Raw genomic sequence first — 23,604 nt, 5'->3', positions numbered from 1 at the left:
TAGGTGATACTAACTTGTACACTTGAACAAAGCTGGTAACCAGGTCTATTACCATCAAGTCACATCAATTGTCATCCAAAACATAATTCAAAAAGAACTAAATTACAAGACATTGTTAAAATGTAACTAAATGAAACTAAGATGAAACAGTAGCATTAACATCTTCAGTTGCATGTATTTCATCCAGAAGACTTATGTGCATGAATTTGCATCTGTATGGAGGCCAACTTCAACAATAATTCAATGACTTCAACCTATAAATGGCCATTCATTCATGCAGAGACTCTGAAAGAAATAGAATTAAGAATCTAAGTTATAACTCTACCACATACAAAAAAATAGAGGCCTTTCAGATTTTCGTAGCCATTTTCATCTTGGCTCTTGCATCGCCTTTGACTTTTGCCTCTGATCCTAGCCCTCTTCAGGACTTTTGTGTAGCCATTAATGATCCCAAGGGCTCTGGTATGTCTTCTCTTCAAATAATTTCATTTTTCTTAAGCTACTTGCATCTGTATCTAATGTGTATTCGGACATGAACGGGATATGAATCTTCAGACCTTTTACAATCATATCTATCACATCCATATATTCAACACTTAAATTCAAGTTTTAGTAACATGAACTCATCTTTTCTTCTTCTTCTAGCTTTGACTAACATTTCTTGCTTTCATGTAGTGTTTGTCAACGGAAAATTTTGTAAAGACGCAAAGCTTGCCAAAGCAGATGACTTCTACTTTTCAGGTCTCCATATCTGTAAAAACACATCCAACACATTTAGATCAACTGTCACACCTCTTAATGTTGCACATATGGCAGGACTTCACACACTAGGGATATATATGGTTCGAATTGACGATGCACCTAACAGTGGCCTGAACCCACCTCACACTCACCCTTGTGCCTCAGAGATTCTATTTGTTCTAGAAGGCACACTCCATGTCGGTTTCGTTACATCGAATCCAGATAATGGTTTGATTTCTAAAGTCCTATATCCCGGAGATGTCTTTGTTTTTCCTGTGGGTCTCATTCACTTCCAATACAACATAGGGAACACCTATGCTGTCACCTTTGCTGGTCTTAGCAGTGAAAACCCAGGGGTGATCACTATTGCAAATGCAGTATTTGGCTCAAACCCTTCCATTAATGCTGATATTCTTGCCAAGTTGTTAGTTTTTAAAATTTTAATTTTACTTTATATTTTTAATTCATAACTCCATTATTTATATAAATAAATAATAAATATGTAATTATATAATTAAAAATATAGATTTATATATTTTATTATGTTAAATATATTTTAATTAATATCTCCTTTTTATAGAAACAAAATAATGACTTTGTAATTATATAATTAAAAATATTTTTATATATCATTATGTTAAATATATTTTATTTTTAAAACATTAACTAGTTTTTTAATATATTTTTATTTATATATTTTATATGTCAATTATTTATTCTTTCACGGGTATGATAAATTCTAATAGTATAAAATCAAATAAATAAAACTTTTTCCCACTTACATTTTGAAATAAATAATTGATTTTATAATATTAGAATTTACCATACCCACAATATAGATAAAAACAATGATATTTGAAATAATTATTTGATTTTATATTAGAATTCATCATACCTACAATGTATATGAAAAGAATAAATAAGTGACATATAAAAATTATAAAAATAAAAATATATTAAAAAGCTAGTTGATATTTTTAAAATATAAAATATATTTAACATAATGATATATATATAAATATATTTTTAATTATATAATTACATAATTATTATTTTATTTATATAAATAAAATAACTATTTATTGAAAAATATGTTTAACATAATTATATATATAAAATATTTTAATTATATAGTTACACATTTATTACTTTATTAATTAAAAATATGAATTAAAATAAAATTAAAAACTTGAAACAACATGAATTAAATTAATTAAAAGTAAAATTAGAAATTAAAATAAAAAATTAAAACTTGAAACAAAATTAAAACAAAAGAGGCTTCAAACAATGTGAATAACAAAATTTTTTTGTTGCCTTTCAGATTTCGGATTTTGAATTTTGGATTTAAGATTTTAAGTTTTGAATTTCAAGTTTCGATTTTTTAGTTCTAGAGTTTTGATTTTGAGTTCGGATTTCAAGTTTGATGTTTTGTTTTTATTTGTGTTTAATGGCTATAGTTAGTTTTATTTTTAAATAAATTTATTTATATTTATTTTTCAACCCTTCAAATTTTTTTGTTTTACATCAAGATTATGTATTATCTTATTATTAATTAATTGTGCATGAAACCTATACATTGATTAGCATCAAATATTCTAACATAATTCAATTAATTGATTCATCCTACTTTTAGCATCAGAAAATTCAAGATTTAGGATGTGTTTGGACGAGGGATTTGTAGTAGGAATTTCATTTTATCAAGATTTTCAAAATACTAAAAATGAATTTACCTTTTTAGTTAAATATTTTGGAGAATTTCAAAATTTGTGAGTAACTTCAAAGAGATTTCAATAAGTCAATTTCGTTCTTCAAATTTCACCTGAAGAGGTGATTTTTCAAACTCCTCACAATTTTATTTGAATTAACACGCATGCTCCCACTATAAGATAAAATATAATGATATCCATATTAAATATTTTTGTATTATTTATTTTAATATAATTATTATTTTTAATTATAAAATTTCAATAATCTAATTTTTGCTAAAAAAATTATTTACCCAACCAAAGCAATTACGAATGCTAGCAACACTATGCATTTTTAGGATCCGCATGCTCCTTGGTTAGAACCTTTAAGAGGTCCCAATGGTTTGGACTTGAGTAGGTTGAAAAAGACATACAACCTTGGCAAGAATGACATTTTATGAATATATGGTGCATGCTCCTTTAGGGTCTTTAAATTCAGAGGTGGCGAATTACCAAGATCAATGCAATTAATTATGTCTCTCCTAAGTTGGTTAGCTACCTCTCATTTTGTTCTAGGATTCTTACTATTCGTGGGTCATTTATGGCACACGGGAAGAGCTCGCGCAGCTGTAGCCAGATTTGAAAAAGGAATTGATCTTGATTTTGAGTCCATTCTTTCTATGACTCGTCTTAACTGAGATAATTGAGTCAGGAGATCCAATGCTTAATGTAGGAATCAATTTGATTACACTATATATATTGAAGGAATCAAGTGATATTTAAAAGGTATTCTGTTTTCCTTTCATTTCAACTCATTTTGTATCTAAAATATTTTTTTCCTAGCTCGACTATTCTACCTAGCCGAGCCATTACATTTTATTAATATTAAGATTCTTAATTAAGAAGTCAAGAAAAACAATAAAGAAAGAAATCTATTCATCGAGCAAAAGGAGAGAGAGGGATTTGAACCCTTGATAGTTCTTTATTTCGAACTGTGCCGATTTTTAAGACCTTTTGAATTAATGAATTCTAAAATACTAGCATTTTAAAAATCTCAAAATTTTAAAATTCATCTAAATTCTAAATATACTATTAAATTCTTATAGTTGCAACTACTCTATCTCTAAACATAATTTGAACAAAAATAATAGGCTTATTTAACTTTTTGAGGTTTAAACTTGGCAACTTTTAACACAGTGGGATTTGAATTTTTTTTGGTCCAAGTTAGGCCTTCAACTTGGCAATCATTCCCACATTGGAGCTATTTTTGTTGTCCAAGTTAGGCCCTGAATTTGACGATTGTTCCTAGATTGAGGCTTGAACTTTTTTTTTGTCTAAGTTAATTCTTGAAAACCCTAGAGTTTAGGCCGTAATGTGGGAACAATTGTCAAGTTCATACCCTAATATGAAAACAATTTTCAAGTTTAATGATTAACTTGGATAAAAAAAAGTTCAAGTTCCAATGTGGAAACAGTTGGCTAGTTGAAGCCCTGATGTGTGAATAATTACCAAGTTCAAGGCCTAACTTGAACAAAAAAAAAGTTCAATCCTAATATAAAAAAATTACCAAATTCATACTCTAAATGATTATTTAACTCAAAATAAAAATACAAAATAAGCCTTGATATCATATGTGCTATTTAATTGTTGATAATGCTTTGATAGACTTAAAGTCTAAAGGGTTAATTAAAGGGGACACTCTTAAATTATTTCTTTTGTTTGAGTTAGAAATCTAAATTTTTTTAGTCGAATAAGGTATCTAAATTTTACTTTTTAACTGAAGTTAGCTCTTGCTATTATAACATGTAAAAAATTAAAAACCACCTAGAAAATTAAAAATTGTCACATCACCATGTTAGAATTATAAAATAAATTAGAAATAAAACTTAATAAATCAAGATCTATCATGTCAAATTATCAAGAACAAAATTAGATGCGTACATACCGAATTCATCGATTTCTTGAAATCTATAGATTTTTGGTGTTTTAATCTTCTAAATTAGCACACAAATAATCTAGAGAATGTGCTCTCTCTTTTCTAAAGATAGGATATTAGAAAAGTTAACTTTTGTGTAATTTGAGGACCATAACCCTAATATATATAACTTTGGCATATTAACTCTAATTCCTAATTAGCCTATCATTAATTAGAAATTAATTAGAACTCAATTACTAGGTATCTACACATATTTGACTCATAATTCATTTAATAATTCAACCCCAATAAACCTTAACTAAATTAGATAAATTTTAAGTTGGGCTAACCTATCATGATAGTAAATAATAACATGTAATTACCCTTATTATATATGTGATGTCCATATTTTCCAACAATCTCACACTTGAACCACACATATATATACTAATTACTCTATAATTACATGTCATTATATAACCTTATGAGCTCAAAAATTTTACTATCGTATCCAAAAGGTTTTTCGAACAATCTCGTCCATTAATTATGCTAACATAAAACCAAGGTGACTTTCGTTACATATATCATAACTAAATCTATCCTTGATCACGTATATTAACACAACCAAATGACAAAGATCAAGTATGGATATGTCGCAAGGAAATTAGATGCAATATGATCTAAACATGTCTATTTCCAACTTGTCCTCCTTAAACCTTAGTGAGATCAAACCTTACCAAAACCAGAGTGTGAATAAACCAAATAAACTTTATTTCTACAAAAAATAAACTTAATATCCGTAAACTGAAATAAATGAAAATGTGTTTATGTAACGCCCTGAATATTAGATTTCTGCATTTGTGAAAATGTGACACAAGTGTGTATTTGCTTCAGTGGTTAAGTGTTTTGGGAGTGTGTGAAAGGTCTTGGGTTCAAGGCTTACCCTTGGAAAATTTTGTTATTTTTGGAATTAAGTCCTATCTCTGTTCAGTGAACTTATATTAGATTGCTTGTAGTTCCATATCAGAATGAGCCTGTTGGTTCAAGTGATAAGGGGGTGTGTTGTGTTGGAGGTCTTGTGTTCGAATCCTAGCGCAATATTAGACATGTAATTATTTTTAATTTTTTGCTCAGATAATTTATAAAATTTCATTTGAATAAGAAGTATGAGGAGTTTGAGTAGTGGAAGTAGTGGGATTTGGGTAAATTTTTTCCCCAAAAAATCCTTCTTGGAAAAAAAACCAACGTTCCCTCTCTTCCACTTTTGATTTTCCCTTTTCCTTTCTTCAAAAATTTTTATTTCCTTTTCTTTCCTTGATTTATCGAAATTAGGCCTTCTTGTTGCGATTTTTTGAATCGTGGTGTTTTCGCTTGGTAAGTAGAAATAGTTTGTTTAGCCAAGTAGGGAGTTTCTTTTCAGTTAATCTTTTGGGTATTGTCAAATTTTCGTTGATGTTGAACTTTCAATTTGACAGTAGCAAATCGAGAAGATCGTGACTCGCCTGTTGCATAATCATAGTCAGGATCATTTGAGGTGTTGGGGTAAGTGTTGGATACTCGAATGGAATTATTATTGGTTTCATTATTTTAAATTAATCGTGATTTAAGTATGATCCTGAGTTTTGGTATGTCAATTATAGGCTATGGTTGTCTCAGGAGTGTTATCGCGTCAAAATGATACCAGGTGTGTACCCGAAATGAAGAAATCGAGTTTTTGACAAAAGCCAAAAATGGCCACTGTCGAAGCCACACGGACATGTGGTTGCTCGTGTGGTAGGTCGTGTGTGAGGACACGACTGTGTAATCGATGAAGGCATGGTCGTGTGTAAGACACAGTAATGTGATGGCTCGAGTGTGGCCGTGTGGGCCACATGGGCTTGACCAAGTTGGGCGTGTGGGCCCACATTGGCATGCCACATGGGCGTGCAATATCTAGGTTAGGCCGTGTGATCCACACGGGCAAGGCCAATTTGGGCATAAGGGCTCACACGGACAACCCACACAGACGTATAGGCCCATCTATTTGAAATTTTCCCTAGGGTTGCACGGGTCGTCCCAAACGATTGTAGGCCTACTGTAGGGTCTGTAAGGGCTGACAAACCTTAAACTATATGATCTATTTAACTGATATCATATTGTAGCACCCCAAACCCGGCCTAGACATTATGACCGGATCCGGCATGCCACATCAAAAACGTTAAAAAAAAATTTCCATTCTAAGTCCAGAAAATCGTACTTGATGTTCAAAAGATTAATTCATTAAGGGTTAAGGTGAATGGAAGTTGTGCACCGTAGGAAACCTAAAAGAGGAGGTGAGTCCATCGGACTACTTAAGTACCATGCTCCTTTCGGATCCAATCCTAGACATGCACACCGCCATTGCCACACCTTAACGCCATGTATATTTTCAGCAACCAATTTGATTAAGTCCATTTTAGGAAAAAAAGATTAATTTTGGAAAACATCTTCATTATGGAAGCTTTGCTTGTTTTCGTGTTATTTTGAAATCAATTCTTTCGCTTTTGAAAACGCGCCTAAAACTATCCAATTTCAACAGTTAAAATAAGTATTACCTATCTTAGTAATACATATTAAAACCATCAAAATAATTAAGCGCCTTATTACATTTAAAAGCCCAAAACCTCAAACGTAATAAAAGGATGTCCAGTTCACGAACAAAATCAAACTTTCGAACGGTGGCCACTCAAAATTCCCTCACAGCTCCAAGCCCACTATGGTTGGGGATTTCTGTGGATGAAAATAAAAGGGTGAGTTTGGGAAACTCAGGTGTAAGGAAAACCCATTCAAAGCCCAAGTCACTCAAGCCTATTAGGCCTAAGCCCATTCAGTAACAGCAGTGGTACTGGGCCGAGCCCTTTCAAATTACAATAAACCGGGCCTTAGCCCCTTATTCAGATAATAAGATGGCCCATAGGCCCATTTCAAAATACATGCAACATCAAGAAACATATGCAAGCCCATTTGGGGAGACTACTCAACCCACCAACCACTACACTCCACCAGACTAGCCATACACTCCATGTGGGGAATAGCTCAACCCACCCAAACTCAACACTCCACAGCCTGCTGCTTTGCCGCTCGCTTATCAAAGAATTGAGGCAAAGCCTCCAAGACGTGGACAAGCCACTTTCAGACTTCCTCCGTCAATATCCCAATCCCATGCATCGATAATAACAATATGGCATGCAAGAAATAACAACAATCAAACATGCATTTAGGTCAATTTAACCCTAGGGGTATTTCGTAATTTTGCACCTAGGGGTATAAAAGAATTTTCCATACATAGGGTATTATAGTAATTTAGCTGCTTTTAGGGTTTTTCATGCATATTCCTACCTTTCACGTACTAACAGTAATCACGCATCGAGGGTTCTTACCGAATTGGGCCTGCTTGGTCTATCATTCCAATTTTGGCCCATTAAGCCCAAAAATATCGAGGCACGTAAATCATGCACTTTGCAGTCCAAATTTTGCAGCTTACCAAAAACATTAATCGATTTACCTCACGAGCATTCGCACACTCGCAAATCTACAAAATACGGTTTTCGCATTTCGCTTTTCGACTTTTGCCGATCTAGACTAAGAAAGAGGGTGTTAGTTACACACTTGCTTTGCATTTATATGTTGACGAGATCCATACACAAACCGCCTACAATTGGATTACTAACACGTTAATCTAACTATTCAAATACAAACTACGATTAACCCCTTACAATATTCGCCAACCACACCTACAGATCATAGTAAGCTTATAAGAAATCAATAAGCAACTCATTAACAAATTTTTGTCAATGTTTACCACATAATCATAATTTCACTGCAAGCTGTCTTCCTGAGCAACAGTCACTAAATCATTTATAACTGGAGCTACGAAACTCCAAATCAAGTGCCGTTAATTTTCCTGAAAATAGACTCATATATCTTCTATCCATAAAATTTTCAGAATTTTGGTTTAGCCAATCAATACCAGATTTTTCTCAAAGTTTCCCATGTTTCACTGTTTGACTAATCTGACCACTCTTCATTACGAATCAAATTTCTCATTGTAAAGAATTCAAAATATGTTCTTGTTTATTTCATTAGAAGATAGACTCAATAAGCTTTAATTACATAATTTATTCAGCTTCTAATTCATCTCCCACAATTTATGGTGATTTTCCAAAGTCACGTTACTGCTGCTGTCCCAAGCAAATTTATTACCAAATCACTCTTTCATACACCTATCTTGCATGCATGTTATTTAAACATGTATATCACCAATCAATCATCACATATCTATGATTTTTACTTAAGCATAATCTCCATTTCATCATTTCAAAGCACAACATGTTAGCCGATTTTTCCCTTTAGCATCTAAGGCACATGCATGCTCATTTGTTTGGCTCAACTTCACATATCTTCCATTTTTCATCAAAAGAACATGAAACAACAACCATTTCCTTTATTTTAATTCATGACTAAATGCTTACAACACAACTAAAAATCAAAATATACTTCAAGAGTTAAGGTAGAATCAAGAAGAACTCATGAACCTCAAAATAGAAGCAAGGTACCAAGAACTTACCTTCAATTTTCCTCCTCCTAATGACCGAATACTCAAGAGCTTTCTCCTCTCCTTTCTCTTCTCTAACTTTCAGCTATGATGAACAAAGATGGACAAAACTTTGTTCTTTTCACCCCTTTTTCTTTTAATAAAACTTCATATTTCATCCATTTAATTCTTTAATACAAAAGACATGATATTCTTATCATGAAACATTTACCTAACCTATTATCATGGAACATTTACCTAACCTATTGTCAATTTGTACCATAAATTATGGATATCAAGTGTACATTTTGTCTACAACAACATGATGGCTGGCCACTTCATGTAAAATGGGAGGTTTGTCATGCAAATCCTCCTATTTTGCACTCCTATTTATTTGGCCACTTCAATTTAGCCTATAGCATTTTCAAACATTTTCACATAGGTCTTATTTCATCATTTCACCCCCTTTTTCTTATGGAACAAAAATTAACTAAAATTGCCGGGTTCTATCTTAAGCTTGGGCTTTCTAGAGGCCCACTAACATAATTAAACCTATGCCAACATTCACAGGATTCCCGAAAATTGGGGTGTTACACATATACTGAGCATGATAGAATTGTGCATGTATGATTATTGATCTGTATGACTATCTGTGATCTGATTGATAGCATGTTGGGCATGTTAAATTGCATAACTGTTTCTGTTTTTGATATTGTTATTGGGGTGGGATGATGATTATTGGAGGAAGTGTTCTGAAAGGCAGTTTATGGTTATTATCCGGCAAAGATGGTCGCATTATATTTGTTATATGCCACATTGGTACAACATGGTGTGTAGGGCTGAGTCGGTGTTTTAGACCCCACATAGTGTGTAGGGATGGATGGAGATGGTGTGTAAAAGATGGGGGTAGGATATCTGATTTCTAATTCTGATTTGCACATCCGTGTCTGTATTTGAAATGAGTTTTGACCCGAATTTGCATATGCATCTATAATGGGCTTAGGCTTTAATTTGTAACTGTATGATGTTTGATAATCAGTATGTTTGCATGTCTAATTCTGCTAGGTTATACACCAAGTTTACGTAAACTCACCCCTTTTCTACTTATTTTGTACAGGTAATTCACAGAGTTAGGTGGGTCGGTGCAGCGGAAGACTCGACGATGACCACCCGCTTTTGCTGTTTTATTTTGTTTTATGGTTTTATTTAAGTTTTGGCATTGAGATTGGAGATGTTGTATTTTCTGGGACTCTCTGGACTCTTTTAAACTATTTGCATTGGTTTTTGGTTTTAACTTGCTTATAACTATGATGGTTTTACCTAAGACATGATTTTCTTGAAATACGAACTGTTTTCCTTAAACACAACGATTTTTCTTAAGCTTCCGCTAAAATGATACGTTTTAAGGCAAGTTGACTAATTGAATATATGTTTCAAAAAAAATGAATGTAATTAAGGGTTTTAAGCTTAAGGATTTTATCAAGTTAGCTTTGTTTTCAAAATCCCTTCAATGTGACATTGTCGGATTTAGCCATAATGTCTAGGCCGGGTTTGGGGTGTTATAGTCTATCACATAAATGCATTTACAAGTACAAACTCACACTAAAACCAAATATCCTTGAATTATATTACACCCATATAAGTAATGTGCTCATGAAAACCCTTGGGTGTAGTCCCTTAGTACGCGGATCCGTAATCATGGAGTTTGTCCTAATATGCTTTATAGGCACCTAACCACTCTAAACTTTTACTTTAACAACCAGGAACTTAAAGTTTATATGTTTTAACTTTGATGTGCTCCTGTTGTTATTGAATTGATACAAAATTTTGCACCCTAGTGAGAAAATTTTGTATCAATATTCCATCAAAATCAAGTCTCAGATACTTGATAATCTCTAACTTATCAAACCTCCGATATGTGAGCATGTAATCTTTAGTTATCTGAAGATACCTCATAACCCTCTTGCCTGCTAACCAATGGTTCATACCAAGGTTGCTTAAATATTTTCCTAATATCCCAACAATGTACGCAATGTCCATATGCATACATACTTTAGCATACATTAGACTCTCACTCTTGAGACGTAGGGAATCTTACGCATTTCCTTAATTTCAAAATCATCCTTGGGGTATTGGTCGAGACTTAACTTATTATTGACAAGCAGTCGTATATAAAACCAAATATAGAACATTACTCCCACTGAACTTGTGGTATACACAATTATCGACCAAATTCATCTCTAAACTGAGTAGATAATCATTTGGTAAAATTTGTAATACTATTGATGAGAAGTCTGCTTAAGCTCAGAGATGAAGTTATTTAATTTGCAAATCATTAACTTTGTATCATTAGACACAAAGTTTTCTAGTTGCACCATATAAATGTATGATCAATGTTACCATTGAGAAACCATTAACTTAATATTCATATGATGCAACTTAAGGGCAAAATATTTTCACTGAAGCCATTATAATTCTTTCTCTAGTAGACCTTTTTTAATGACATTCGTTTTTGAGGTTATTGAGTTTGTTTTTCTGGAACAATTACCTTATCTTGAATAGGGAGTTGTTCAACATTATCTTATTGAGGTTCTGGATTAACTTCTTGATCAGTGATAGGTATGAGAACCAGAACATCATCAAAAGTGATAATAGGAACTAAGTTAGAATTCAATTCCTTCTTGAAAGCAATGTTTCTAACTTTATTTCTCCCTCCAAACTCAACATCCTCAAAAATTGTTGCAGTTCTCGTCTCAAAAATATTCCTTATTGTGGGATCATAAAACTCATAGCCCCTAGATTACTCAGAATTTTCTTAACCCTTATACTTTATAGACATCAAAGAAGTCAGAAGTAATGTCATCTGAACCTTATCGTTTTTAGCAAAACGTTTCTTAATTTCATCAAGGAAACCTTGGCCTGAGTAATCTCTTCAGATCCTGTGCCCTCAAAGGCTTTTGGAATGCTGTGTTTCATGATAATTAGACTCATGCGATTTGAACAATCCCACCTCTCAAAATCCTTTTCAACATAATGGGTGGTTTCCACAATGAGAGGTGCGAGTTGTTCTTCCCTTAGTGTAAGGTCTATATCCATACAACCAAGCATTATAAATGCCTTTTCCATTCCTTAAATTTAGTCTCATTGAACATGGGTATAGAATTAGCAGATATTGTGGCAGCAAAAGATAAACTAGTTGAATCCATAACAAAATAGATAAAAACAAGCTCACATCAATATTTATAAGTAAATAATAAATTCAAAATAATGACTAATCCCATATCAAGATACCAAATACAACATTAATATCAAGTCTTTGGACAATAATATTAATAGTAAACGATACTTTTGTTGTAGTAATCAAACATTGTCAATAAATTATGTCAAACAATTAATTAATCTTTGGACTAACTTGTTGCTCACATAAAATACCTTATCATTGTCACACATTTATCACCACAGATGTCGTTGAAATTCTACCAAATATTAACTTACCTTTGGGTCAATTAATAAAAGCAAGAATCACCAAAACATATAATCATTTTGATATTTCAAATAAACTAATCTACACAAAAGAGGTCGCTTTGGCGGCATTGTGTTTCAACTAATCTATTTAAAATATTAGACATCCTTAATTAAAACCTAAAGCCAAAATCTGAATTTATTTGTTTCAAAATATTTCTCTTAATTTCATATTTCAATCAAATTAAAAGATAATAGTATATATATATATATATATATATATATATATATATATATATGTATTTATCCCAAAACAACATACAATAATGTTGGAAAATATAATAATAGTTGAATAAATCAAAGACCATAAACATCTTCACATAAAACTTTAAATTTAAACAAAAATAATTTGAATAAAGGTAAACCTCATCTCAAGATATTAGACACTCCATTAATATTTCATCTTTGGACAAAATATTAACTTGGAAGTGATATATTAGTGTAATAATCAAACATTGACAATAAAAACATGTCGAACCATAAATCTTCCTTTGGGCTAATTTATTACTCACATGTAAAACCGAATAATTGGCACATGTTTATTACCATAGTTGCACATGTATTATTATTAACTTTCATTTGGGCCAATCAATATTAACATAACTTAAGTTACATGCACACAACCTTTTATATTTTAAAACAAAATAATTTATTCAATGTGCAATATTATTAACTTTCATTTGGGCCAATCAATATTAACATAACTTATGTTACATGCACACAATCTTTTATATTTAAAAAAATAATTTATACAAAAAAATTCACTTTGGTGACTTATTGCTTCAATAAATTTATTTTAAAAATATATAAACATATGGACATTCAAATTTATAACTTTCATAACAGTTAAATGTCAAAACTAAATATTTTTTATTGCTATATAATTTCTGAATAACCCAAAACTAAATATATGATAAATTGATGGTTTGATGATAAATTGAGAAATAAAGAATGTGAAATGATCTGTATGTAATGATGTGAAATGATTTGTATGTAATGAAACGGAAATTGGTTACTCTATTAGCTATTTAGATTGAGTCGAATATAGTTGGCATGCCATAGGGTCAGAGTTTTGAGTAAAACCATTGTTGTCAGACAATCCAGGGTGGTAGATATTATGTTTTGATTCATTGTTTTTGAGCAACTCAGGTGATGATTGATTGAGTTGAGAAAATCATTCTTGCCGGGCAATCCGAGATGATATTATTTATTGCTATAGCATCATCGCTTGCCGGGCAACACGGGTGATTTAATCCATGTATCCATACCAAATTTGTGTTTGGTTAATAGAGTTATAAAAATTTAAATTGGCTAAAAGATATAAAAGAATAAATTATATTGATTTGAGATATTTATCAGCATACAAAGAATTGAAATTGAGCTCTGGGATCCCAAATGAGCACGAAAAAGCTATCAAGCTTAGAAATGATTGAAATAGAACATATGAATTTAATTGCGGTAATAATAAGTGAATAAACATCGATATCTATAAGTGATAGTAGAAATGAATTAATTTGCATATAAAAAGTATGTTATATGGTAAGATGTTATATATGCATATTGAATTAGGATGCTAACATGTATATAAGCATGCTATATCGAATTGAAAAGTGATTGGCATGTAATTTACATGTGAATTAGTTGTAGGTTAAGTTGAATTAGATGTATGCATCAGCTTATATTTGTTTAAATTATCTTGAATCATAGATTTATTATTGGGCATTTTTCTCATCGTACGATTTTGTTTTCTCCTGTGTGCAAGTAATTGTTGGAAAAAATGAGTTTGGAAAACGTAGCAGAATATAAATTTATGGAAAAACCAGAGTTTGATTTTTCCATAAATTTTTCAAAAACAAGATCTTTGTTGTGATATCTAAGCTAATAAATACTTAACCAAATTTGTACATTTTCGATTCGTCTAGGATGAGCACTTTGACCGAGTAGTCTTCTCCACTATCCTCAAGTTCATGTCTGTCGAGTGTGAGGTTTGCTTCGAATCATAAAATTTTTCACAAAATTATCAATGTGGTAATTTTGTAATTTCTTTAAATTTTGGGTCAAGTTGTAAATAAAAAATCTCTAGAAATTTTCTAAAATAATATCTTTAGAGAATTTTCTTTACAACTTTCTCTTGAATTCAAATATGTGTAAAATAATGACCCAAGACTCTCTTTATATAGGAAGAGTTTAAAGAGTTTAACTATAATTAAACTTAATTACTTTAATATTAAATTAATATAATATTTATCAAAATAAATATTAGATTAAATTTAATATTAAATTTATTAAAGTAATAGAGATTAAATATAATACTAAGATAATCACTTTAATATTAAATTAATAAAATACTATTAAAATAAATATTAATTTAAATTTAGTATTAAACTATTAAAATAATATTATTTTTGAAAAATTAATCAAATCAAATTCTCCGTAGAGTCCCAATAGGAGTGTAACTCTTCAACTACTCAACCACCGACGACCAATCGTGTTTTGCCACCGTGACGCTTATCGCAGTAGCCATCGCACCGCTGTGTCCGGTGATGTAGGTGCGACACCCTTACGGCACCCCAAGCCAATTCGGTCCGGGTCAATGACGACCCGACCGGTCCGGTCTAGCCACCGGTTGAACTGTTGGCCCGATTTATTTATTTTATGTTTATAATAATAATATAATAATATAATATATTTACTTATATTATAAGTAAATAATAATTACTAATATATGTATTTAATTAATCCACATGTCACCATCATCACCATACACTTTTTATGTTTTGGTTTAATTTCTAGTTTAGTCCTTTGACTTTTCTCTATTCTTTAATTCAACTTTTACCCTATATTCAATCTAGTCCTCACACTTAATTTAATCTTAATTCAAGCTAATTCATTTAACCAAAATCTAATTAACTTACAATCAACTTTGAAAATACTTATTAGAAATATTTACGAATCCATTTTTCAGAAACGGAGACCCGAAAATACACTTTTCGTTAATCATAAATTTTGGGTTATTACAATTCTTCCCCCTCAATAAATTTCGTCATTGAAATTTACCTGAAAAGAGGTAGGGTACTGAGATCTCACTGTTTCTTCCAGTTCCCATATTGCTTCCTCAATATTATGACTTCTCCATAATACTTTTACTAACGGAACTCGTTTATTACATAATTCATTCACCTCTCGAGCTATTATCTCAACAGGCTCTTCTTCGGTTTCACGAATCAAAACAACTCCACATATTTCTTTTCTCACTATATTCAATCAAATACTATGAAGTTTTGCATTCACAATCATATAGAGCTTCATATAGTGCTATTTAGTACTTAACTAAAGACTGTTGTTGTACACAAATTTAACTAAGAACAATTATTTCTTTTCTAATTGCCTTTGAATTTTGAAACATATAATCAAAACATAATTTCAAAAATTTAAATCACAAGTTTAGATTAACTATTAATCTGAGATAAAATATGCAGACTTCGCCATACCTTCAATGATTATTCAAATATCATCTTTCTTTTTCGAAGATAAAGATAATTCCAATTCAAATTCCATAGAAATTTTATCCCATTTTTATTTTGATATCATCACTGGCTGTAACAATTCTGAACATATCAGTATCTGATGTTCAGTTTTATCTTGCTATCATATAAACATTTATATACAAGTTCAAAATATCACTTTTCATTCCAAGTCATCAGCACACCCTTTTCAAATCATTGTACAACTTATTTCTTCTAGAATGCATAGACATGGTACTACTATAAATTCCATGCAAAATCTTCTGTATAAGCACTAAATTCTTTGGTACAACTTCTATTTCTAAATAATAGGCAATCATTAGATCCAATCTGAAATTTTTAATCAAAAGTCATTTGTATACTATACCCATTTAACCAGTAACTTGCTATCACATTTCTGAGCTTTCCAAATCTGATGTACAGAAGCCGGTTTAACTTTTATCTCGACTAAAACTGAGCCACCTTCAAGTGATAACAATGAGTGTTCGTGACTCATAATACAAAACAAAACTTTCAATTCAATTTACATAACTTCATTTGTTTTTTCCGGATGATAATCAATTATCAAATCATGATCTTATAATGCAAGGACAATAGCTACCACTTCCGAATCATGTATCAGATAATTCTTTTCATGTGATTCTAACTTCCCATAACATAAACCATTAGTTTAGTTTCTTGCGTCAAAACACTCATTATCTCTCAGAATCACAAGTTTCTTTATCGGATTTCAGACTAAACAAGAACTAGTGCTTCAGTTAACTGAACTTTCAACTAATGAAAACCTTGCTGACATTCATCAGATCATTCCAATTCCACATTTTTCTGTAATATTTGCATCATCCAAAAATCCTTTTTCAAATTTCTGGTAATAACTGACTAATCTAAGAAAACCTCTGATTTCAGATATAGTTTTCAATATCATTTCAATTACAAAATCTATAGCAAATTGAGCTTCTTTAACCAACAATAATTCAGGTAACTCTTCTGAAAACACATCAGAATTTTCACATACTATTACCACTGATTTAAACTTTGACTTAGATACTTTAATATCCAATACATAAGCAAAGTAAGTATCATAACCCCTTTTCGGCACATTTCTGTTTTGACATGATTAATATCACAATAGTCAAATCATTCAATCTTTTCTGATTCAAAACAAAATATTTCATCATCTTGACTTTGCAATATAATATACCTTTGCTTATAATTTACCACAGCATTGTGCAAAATTAACCATTCCCTTCTCAAGATCACATAAAACAATAATAACATCAAATCAATTAGAAAACAGTACCCTAATGTTACTATTAGACAGTTCCTGCAAATTTTTTCAACCAATAAATACTGATTCGAAAAATTTGATACTTCCACTAAAAATTCAGTGAACTCAATAGGCAAATCTTTAGTAGATACTGAATTCATGCAATCATAAGAATAAGTCAAACTAAGATCAATTTAAAATAACCATATCAGTATCGATAAAGAAGAAGTACCAGTAATGACTTCCAGTAGAGAAATATTTTCTTGTATTCGATTACCATATACCCTAGCTGATGTTCATTCTCCAGATTTTACAGTGAAGTCCTTTGTCACACTTCGACTATCACTCATATTTTCGGGTTATAAAATGATCTACCTCTGGTGGCTGTGTTGCTCGATCTTGAAGTTTGAATAATATCTTTTCAACTTTCTTCGAGCAATCACTAAGATAATGATCAAAAGAATTATATCCAACACATATTCCACTATTTATTCTATATTCTCCAGAATGTAGTTTATTACAGTACTCGCATTTGAACTTAGTATTTCTAACATTTTCCACACTTACTACATATGTAGCTCAAGATCTTGAACTAAAGCATCGGGTATCTCAATCTTTTACTTGAAATTCTAATTTCCATTTCAATCTATCTTTTCTCTTTATTAAGCTCTTCGGCTTTATTCTTCATTTAAACCATCTTCAAACCACTTGTACATTACGATTTACGTCGAATACACCTCCGATATATTTATTCAATCAAATAAATTCCTTCATTCACGATTCTTCGCATATGACTTTGTTTAAGCTTCAAGAATTCTTTACATCTCTGATCAATAAGTCCCTGACTGATATATATATTTCTTTCAGAACTCAATTTTGAAAAATTTCCAAATAACCCTTTCTTAATCATAACATAAATCAATATTTTCCACCACTGGTAAGCTGAATCTTTTAATAGAAATATTATACATTTCTAACATTTAACCAGTAAACAAAACAATTCATTTACAACCTTGATAATATTCTCTAACCAAATTTCAGTTTTTTTTCCAAGATCATTTTTAGCTATAATTCTCAATTCTTCCACACTATATGTACGGATTATTAACAACAGATAACTTACCCATTCAGATAAGCTCTGAACCTTGAAACACTTTGGGAACCGATTGCGAAACAGAAGAGATAGATATCATAGAGGATACAATTTCTTCTACTCGCTGAAGAGCATCAGTTATAGTTATAAATAATTATGTATTATCTCTTTCTCTATTATTTCATCATTCAACATGTAGTAGTTAATTACCCACTGAGTTAATACTCAGTGTTGCCGATTCAGTTTCCATCTAATTCACGAGACTCTTTGTCTCCAGTATACATTTCGCAATCAATACCATCGATATTTTCATCTAACATTTTCAACTATAAAATTGAAACAAACAAATATATCAGCATCCAATCCCAACTCAATTTCGACTCAATAATGGCATGTACCTCTAGAATCAATTATGAGATCGATTTAGTCTGAGAATCGGCTAAACTTGAATAGCTCTGATACCACTAATTGTAACACCCCCTAACCTTTATCCGTCCTCGGAACAGGATTACAGAGCATTACTAGTCAATACTGTTCAATCACTTTAAATCACATTCAAACCTACTCAAAACATGACAAATTAGACATTTTACATGCTTATCTGATGAATCATTTTAAGTATTTCACATACATTATCAAATACTTTAAATTTCTTACCAAATAAGCCAATTCCTACCATATACTATTACCAAATCTAAATTTATTTATTTCATCCGTACCTTGGCAATCCAAAATGACACACACAGACATTTTAGGTACATGCCTTTACCAAGAATTAATATACTTCACCACGTTGAGTTCGAGATCGACACGGGATGCTTTGATTCAACGGTCGACTTAACATATCCCGTACGTAAACAAACCATACGCTGAGTATGAACTCAGAGTATTTCTATAATCTGAACACTTAATAATATAACATACACTTAAAATCATATGCCAATTACAATTATATATTTGTTCATTACAAAATAAATCTTTTATAACTTACTCAATTTTTCTCATCTACTAACTCGATTAGATTTTCAAAATAAATTTACAAATCATTTGAACAATAATATTTTGCATTCATATCTAGTTCAGAGATACATAATTCATATGTCTCACTCATACTTTAGTTCACTGTTCAATATCAATAAATAATATTTAACTATTCACTTCTCAATCAAGACTCAGACTTATTCATTTCAAGAATAATCGGATTTTTGGTAACAATAAATTGATCTTTATTGTTCAGTAACAATCAATTATTAGAGAAATCAGTTATTCAGTACTTTTATTTACCCCTATTAACATTGACGGATACACGAATCCAACCAACACACCAGTACGGCACTCAGTGCCTCATTGGCTTTACCGAAGCAAATAGTAACAGTATGGTACTCAGTACCTCATCGGATTAAACTGATGTAACAGTAGTAGTACGACACACATGGTGCATCATCGACTCAAAGTTGATTTAATAGTACGACACTTATAGTGCTTCATCGACTCAAGGTTGAAGTATCCTTGAACACTTCCAATCTTATAGCATGCCAACTATATTTGACTTAGCCCTATATAGTTAATAGGGTATTCAATTCATTTCTCAATTCATAGTAATTAATCATGTCAATATCCATTTCACAACAATTATATATTCACATACATTCAATTCAATATCAAAACACTAATACTTACCTTAATATCTTTTCATACACATATAATAACAAAAACAACAATTTAAATATTAAGTTCGGGAATTTTTTTCCCAATTGGAAACCCTTCGAAATTTCATTAAACATTTTTTTTGGAAATTTTTACCGAACCAAAAGTTTTCTTTTTTGGGGGTTTTTTTTCAAACGAAAAAAATTTTTTTTGGGTTTTTTTTTAAAGTTCAAAATAAAAAATTTAAATTTAAAAATTTGGCCTTTTTTTTAAACCCAAAATTAAAAAAAAAAATTTTTAAAATCCCTTAAAAGTTAAAAAGTTTTAAAATTTGTTTAAATTCAACGGATAACCCCTACAGTTTTAAATTATTTCTTAAAAAAAGGGGTTTGTTTTTTAAAAATTTAAAAATAAAAGAAAGGGGAAAATTTTCTGGGAAAAATTGATTTTGGCCCCTTTTTTTAATTTAAAAAGAAAATTTTGGAAAAAAAAAAACAAAAAAAAAACCCCTTTAAAAAGGGGATATCCGCCCAAGGTGTAAGGCCCCTTTTGGAATCTTCCCATTTCCCCTTTTCATCTTTTTAAAAAACTTTAATCTTTTAAAAAAACCTTTTTAAAATTTTTTTTTAAACTTTTTAAAGGTTCCCCAAATTTGGGTTTGGGAAAAAAAAATCTTTTCCCCAAAAAAACCCATTTTTTGGGGGGGGATCCCGGGAAATATAATTGTTTTTTTCCCCTTTTCCCTTTTCTTTTTAAAAATTTAAATTTTTCCTAAACTAAACCTTTAATGAAATTTAAAAATTTAACAGGGTTAAATTTTTATTTTTAAAAAGGGCCCAGGGGGTTTTCCTTTTAAATTAACCCTTTTTTCCCTACACCCTTTTTTATTTTACCCTTTTTTTTTTTTTTGCCTTTTAAAAAAACCAAAAAACCAAGGAAAATTCATAAAACAAATTTTTTAAAAGGTTTAAAATTTTCCCCAAACAATTTTTCCCAAAATTTTTCAATTACCAAAACAAAAGATTTTTAAACAAAATTTTGTAATTTGTTTTTTTCCCTTTAAAACCAAAACTTTTTTAAAAATTTTTAAAACCAAATTTTAAAAAAATTTACCCACCCCCAATAAAAATTTTTCAAAAAACCCTTAAAAATTTCCATTTTTAAAAACCCAAAACCCTTCAAAAATTTTAACCCAAAAAAAATTTTAAAACTAACTTTAAAAATTTTTAAAAATTTTTGTTTTTTTTTTTTGAAAAATTTTTAATTTTTCCCAACTTTTTTTAAAAATTTTTCTTTAAAAATTTTTTAAACTACAAAAAACCCAAAAATTTTAAAAATTTTTAAATTTCCTTTTTTAATTTTAATTATTTTTAATTTCTAAAAAAAAAAAAAACCCTTTCAAAATTTAATTTTTCCAAAATTTTAAAAAATTTTTTTAAACCCAAAACTTAAAAACCCAAAATTTTTTTAAAAAATTTAATTTAAAAAAAACCCAAAACCAATTAAAATTTTTTTTAATTTAAAAAAAAACCCCCCAAAAAAATTCCCCTTTTTAAAAACCCCCCCCCCTTTCTTTAAAAAAATTTTTTTTAATTTTTAATTTTTTTAAAAATTCCCTTTAAAAAAATTAATTTTTTAAAAATCAAAATAAATTTAAAAAAAAAATTTCCAAAAAAAATAAAAAAATAAAATAAAAATTTTTTTAAATTTTTTAATTCCCTAATTAATTTTTTTTTTAAAACCCTTCCCAAAAAAATTTTTAAAAAAATAAAATTTTCCCAAAACTAAAACCCAACCAAAAAAAAAAAAATAAAAATTTGGGCCATTTTCCGTTGCCCCAAAAGGGGCCCTGAAAACCCAGGTTTCCCCCCAAAAAATTTTGGGGTTCTTTTAAAAAATTTTTTGGAAAAAAAATGACAGAAAATTAAAAAAAGGGGTTTTTTAAAATTTTTTAAAAATTATTTTTTAAAAATTATTTTTTAAATTAAAAAATTTTTTTGGAAAAAAATTATTTATATTATTTTTTTCAATTAAATTTTTAATTTCGATGGAAAAGGGCCCAAAATACTTTTCCAAATTTATTTGTTTAAGGATATCTACATTGATCATATTTACATTTGATCCATCTGGATTTGATGTGTTCCCTACTGTTTAGGCACGAAAAGAAGAAATCTTCTGCAATCGCAAGCTTTGGGTCTTTGCAAAATTTGCCATTTACAAACACTGCAATGAAGAAATGTTAAAAGTTATATTAGAACATTGAAACGTAACACAAAGTCTTGAATGCGTCTCCGCCATTCTTGATGTCCTTGATAGCTACACAAAAGTCCCGGAGAGGACTGGGATCATATCTTGAGGCCGATGAGCAAGCAAAAGCAAAGAGCCCAAAAGCCATAAGAATGGAGCGAATCCTTTCATTATGATATATGTTGACTTAGCTAGTTGTTTGCTATTGCTTGGGAGAAGATTGAGAAACTTTCCATGGCGAGATAAAGCTATTAATAGATGGAAACCAACAGTGTGTCATTATTTTCCATGACGTATTATTGGTAAATGAGTATCGGTTTGTGAAAAGGATAGGTTTTAGGTTTCTAATATGTAAATAGTGTCCATTGAATACACTTGTTTCTGCTTGAAATCCAGTTATAAGAAGAGAAGAAACTGGTTGAGGTAACATAAGATGTTATTGGATTTTGATTCTTAATATCTGCAATTATTGGGCAATTTACTAAAAAAACTCTTTTATTTCGTTATTTATTGAAATGGCCCGACTTTTTTATTATTTACTGAAAATGACCATTTTTCCCAAAAGCGCATTCATGTCAGCGCGAAGTCAGTGGACGTGTCAGTAAAACACTTTCCTGGGGGAGCGTTTTGTCCAGAGAAGCGTTTTGCCCCCAACGGTCACATGACCGTTTGAACTCCAAACTCCAACGGTCAAAAATATATATATAAAAGGCCCTTCCCCCTTTAATTTTTTTCACACAATAGTTCTCTCACAATTCTCTCTAAATTCTTTCTAAATTCTCTCAAATTTCTTTCAATTTTGTCAAAGTCGTCTCTAATTTTTGCAAAAAGCTCATTAAAATTTTTTGAATTAATTTTATTTTTAAATTACAAAAATATTCGATCGTGTTAGCAATGGTAGGAGAATTAATTAGTCTCGATCTGAAACACATCTTCGTTGATCAAATGATAATGGTAAGTGATAAGTTTAATTAATTTTGAATAGTATTTAATTTTTTTCATTTATGCAATTTTAATTAATATTTATTTTATATTTTTTATAACATCGTAGATCGGTGTTGCAATGCTATATCCGTAATATGTCTGGTCCTCCATCGCCATAAATAGAGAATTACTTGCGGGAAGTGGGTTTTTGGCAAGTGGCCACGATAGGCGGGGGGTGCAAGTTGGACCCGCAACTAATCAATGCATTGATAGAGAGGGAAGACTCGAGACGTACACTTTCCATCTTATATGCAGAGAGTGTACTATCACTCTGGAAGATGTGCAATTGCAATTGGGATTGCCGGTCGATGGGTACGCAGCCACCGGGTTTGCTCAATCTACTAATTGGAGGGCCGTATACTACAAGCTTTTGGGTGTTATTCCGGATAATATTAACGGAGGTCGGATCGAGGTGGGCTGGTTATGA

At 30.5% G+C, this 23,604-nt stretch overlaps 1 protein-coding gene across 1 annotated transcript; it reads left to right on the top strand.

The window, feature by feature from the left end:
* Positions 1-260: 260 nt before the first annotated feature.
* LOC108462799 (germin-like protein subfamily 1 member 11) lies at positions 261-23,604 on the top strand. The gene is made up of 3 exons (XM_053024603.1): positions 261-462; positions 676-1,165; positions 23,301-23,604. Exons 1-3 carry the CDS (start codon positions 261-263, stop codon positions 23,602-23,604), a joined length of 996 nt encoding a protein of 331 aa, XP_052880563.1.

This window comes from Gossypium arboreum, chromosome 13, assembly GCF_025698485.1.
Source record: "Gossypium arboreum isolate Shixiya-1 chromosome 13, ASM2569848v2, whole genome shotgun sequence".
Taxonomy (NCBI): domain Eukaryota; kingdom Viridiplantae; phylum Streptophyta; class Magnoliopsida; order Malvales; family Malvaceae; genus Gossypium; species Gossypium arboreum.
This window is presented reverse-complemented; position numbering and strand designations above follow the sequence as displayed.

What these genes read in the sequence shown, in the direction of transcription:
- LOC108462799 (XM_053024603.1), top strand. Translation starts at nt 261, where the DNA reads ATGGCCATTCATTCATGCAGAGACTCTGAAAGAAATAGAATTAAGAAT. An exon ending in TAATGATCCCAAGGGCTCTG is followed by an intron (nt 463 to 675) that starts GTATGTCTTCTC and finishes GCTTTCATGTAG; the next exon opens with TGTTTGTCAACGGAAAATTT. An exon ending in GCTGATATTCTTGCCAAGTT is followed by an intron (nt 1,166 to 23,300) that starts GTTAGTTTTTAA and finishes CGCCATAAATAG; the next exon opens with AGAATTACTTGCGGGAAGTG.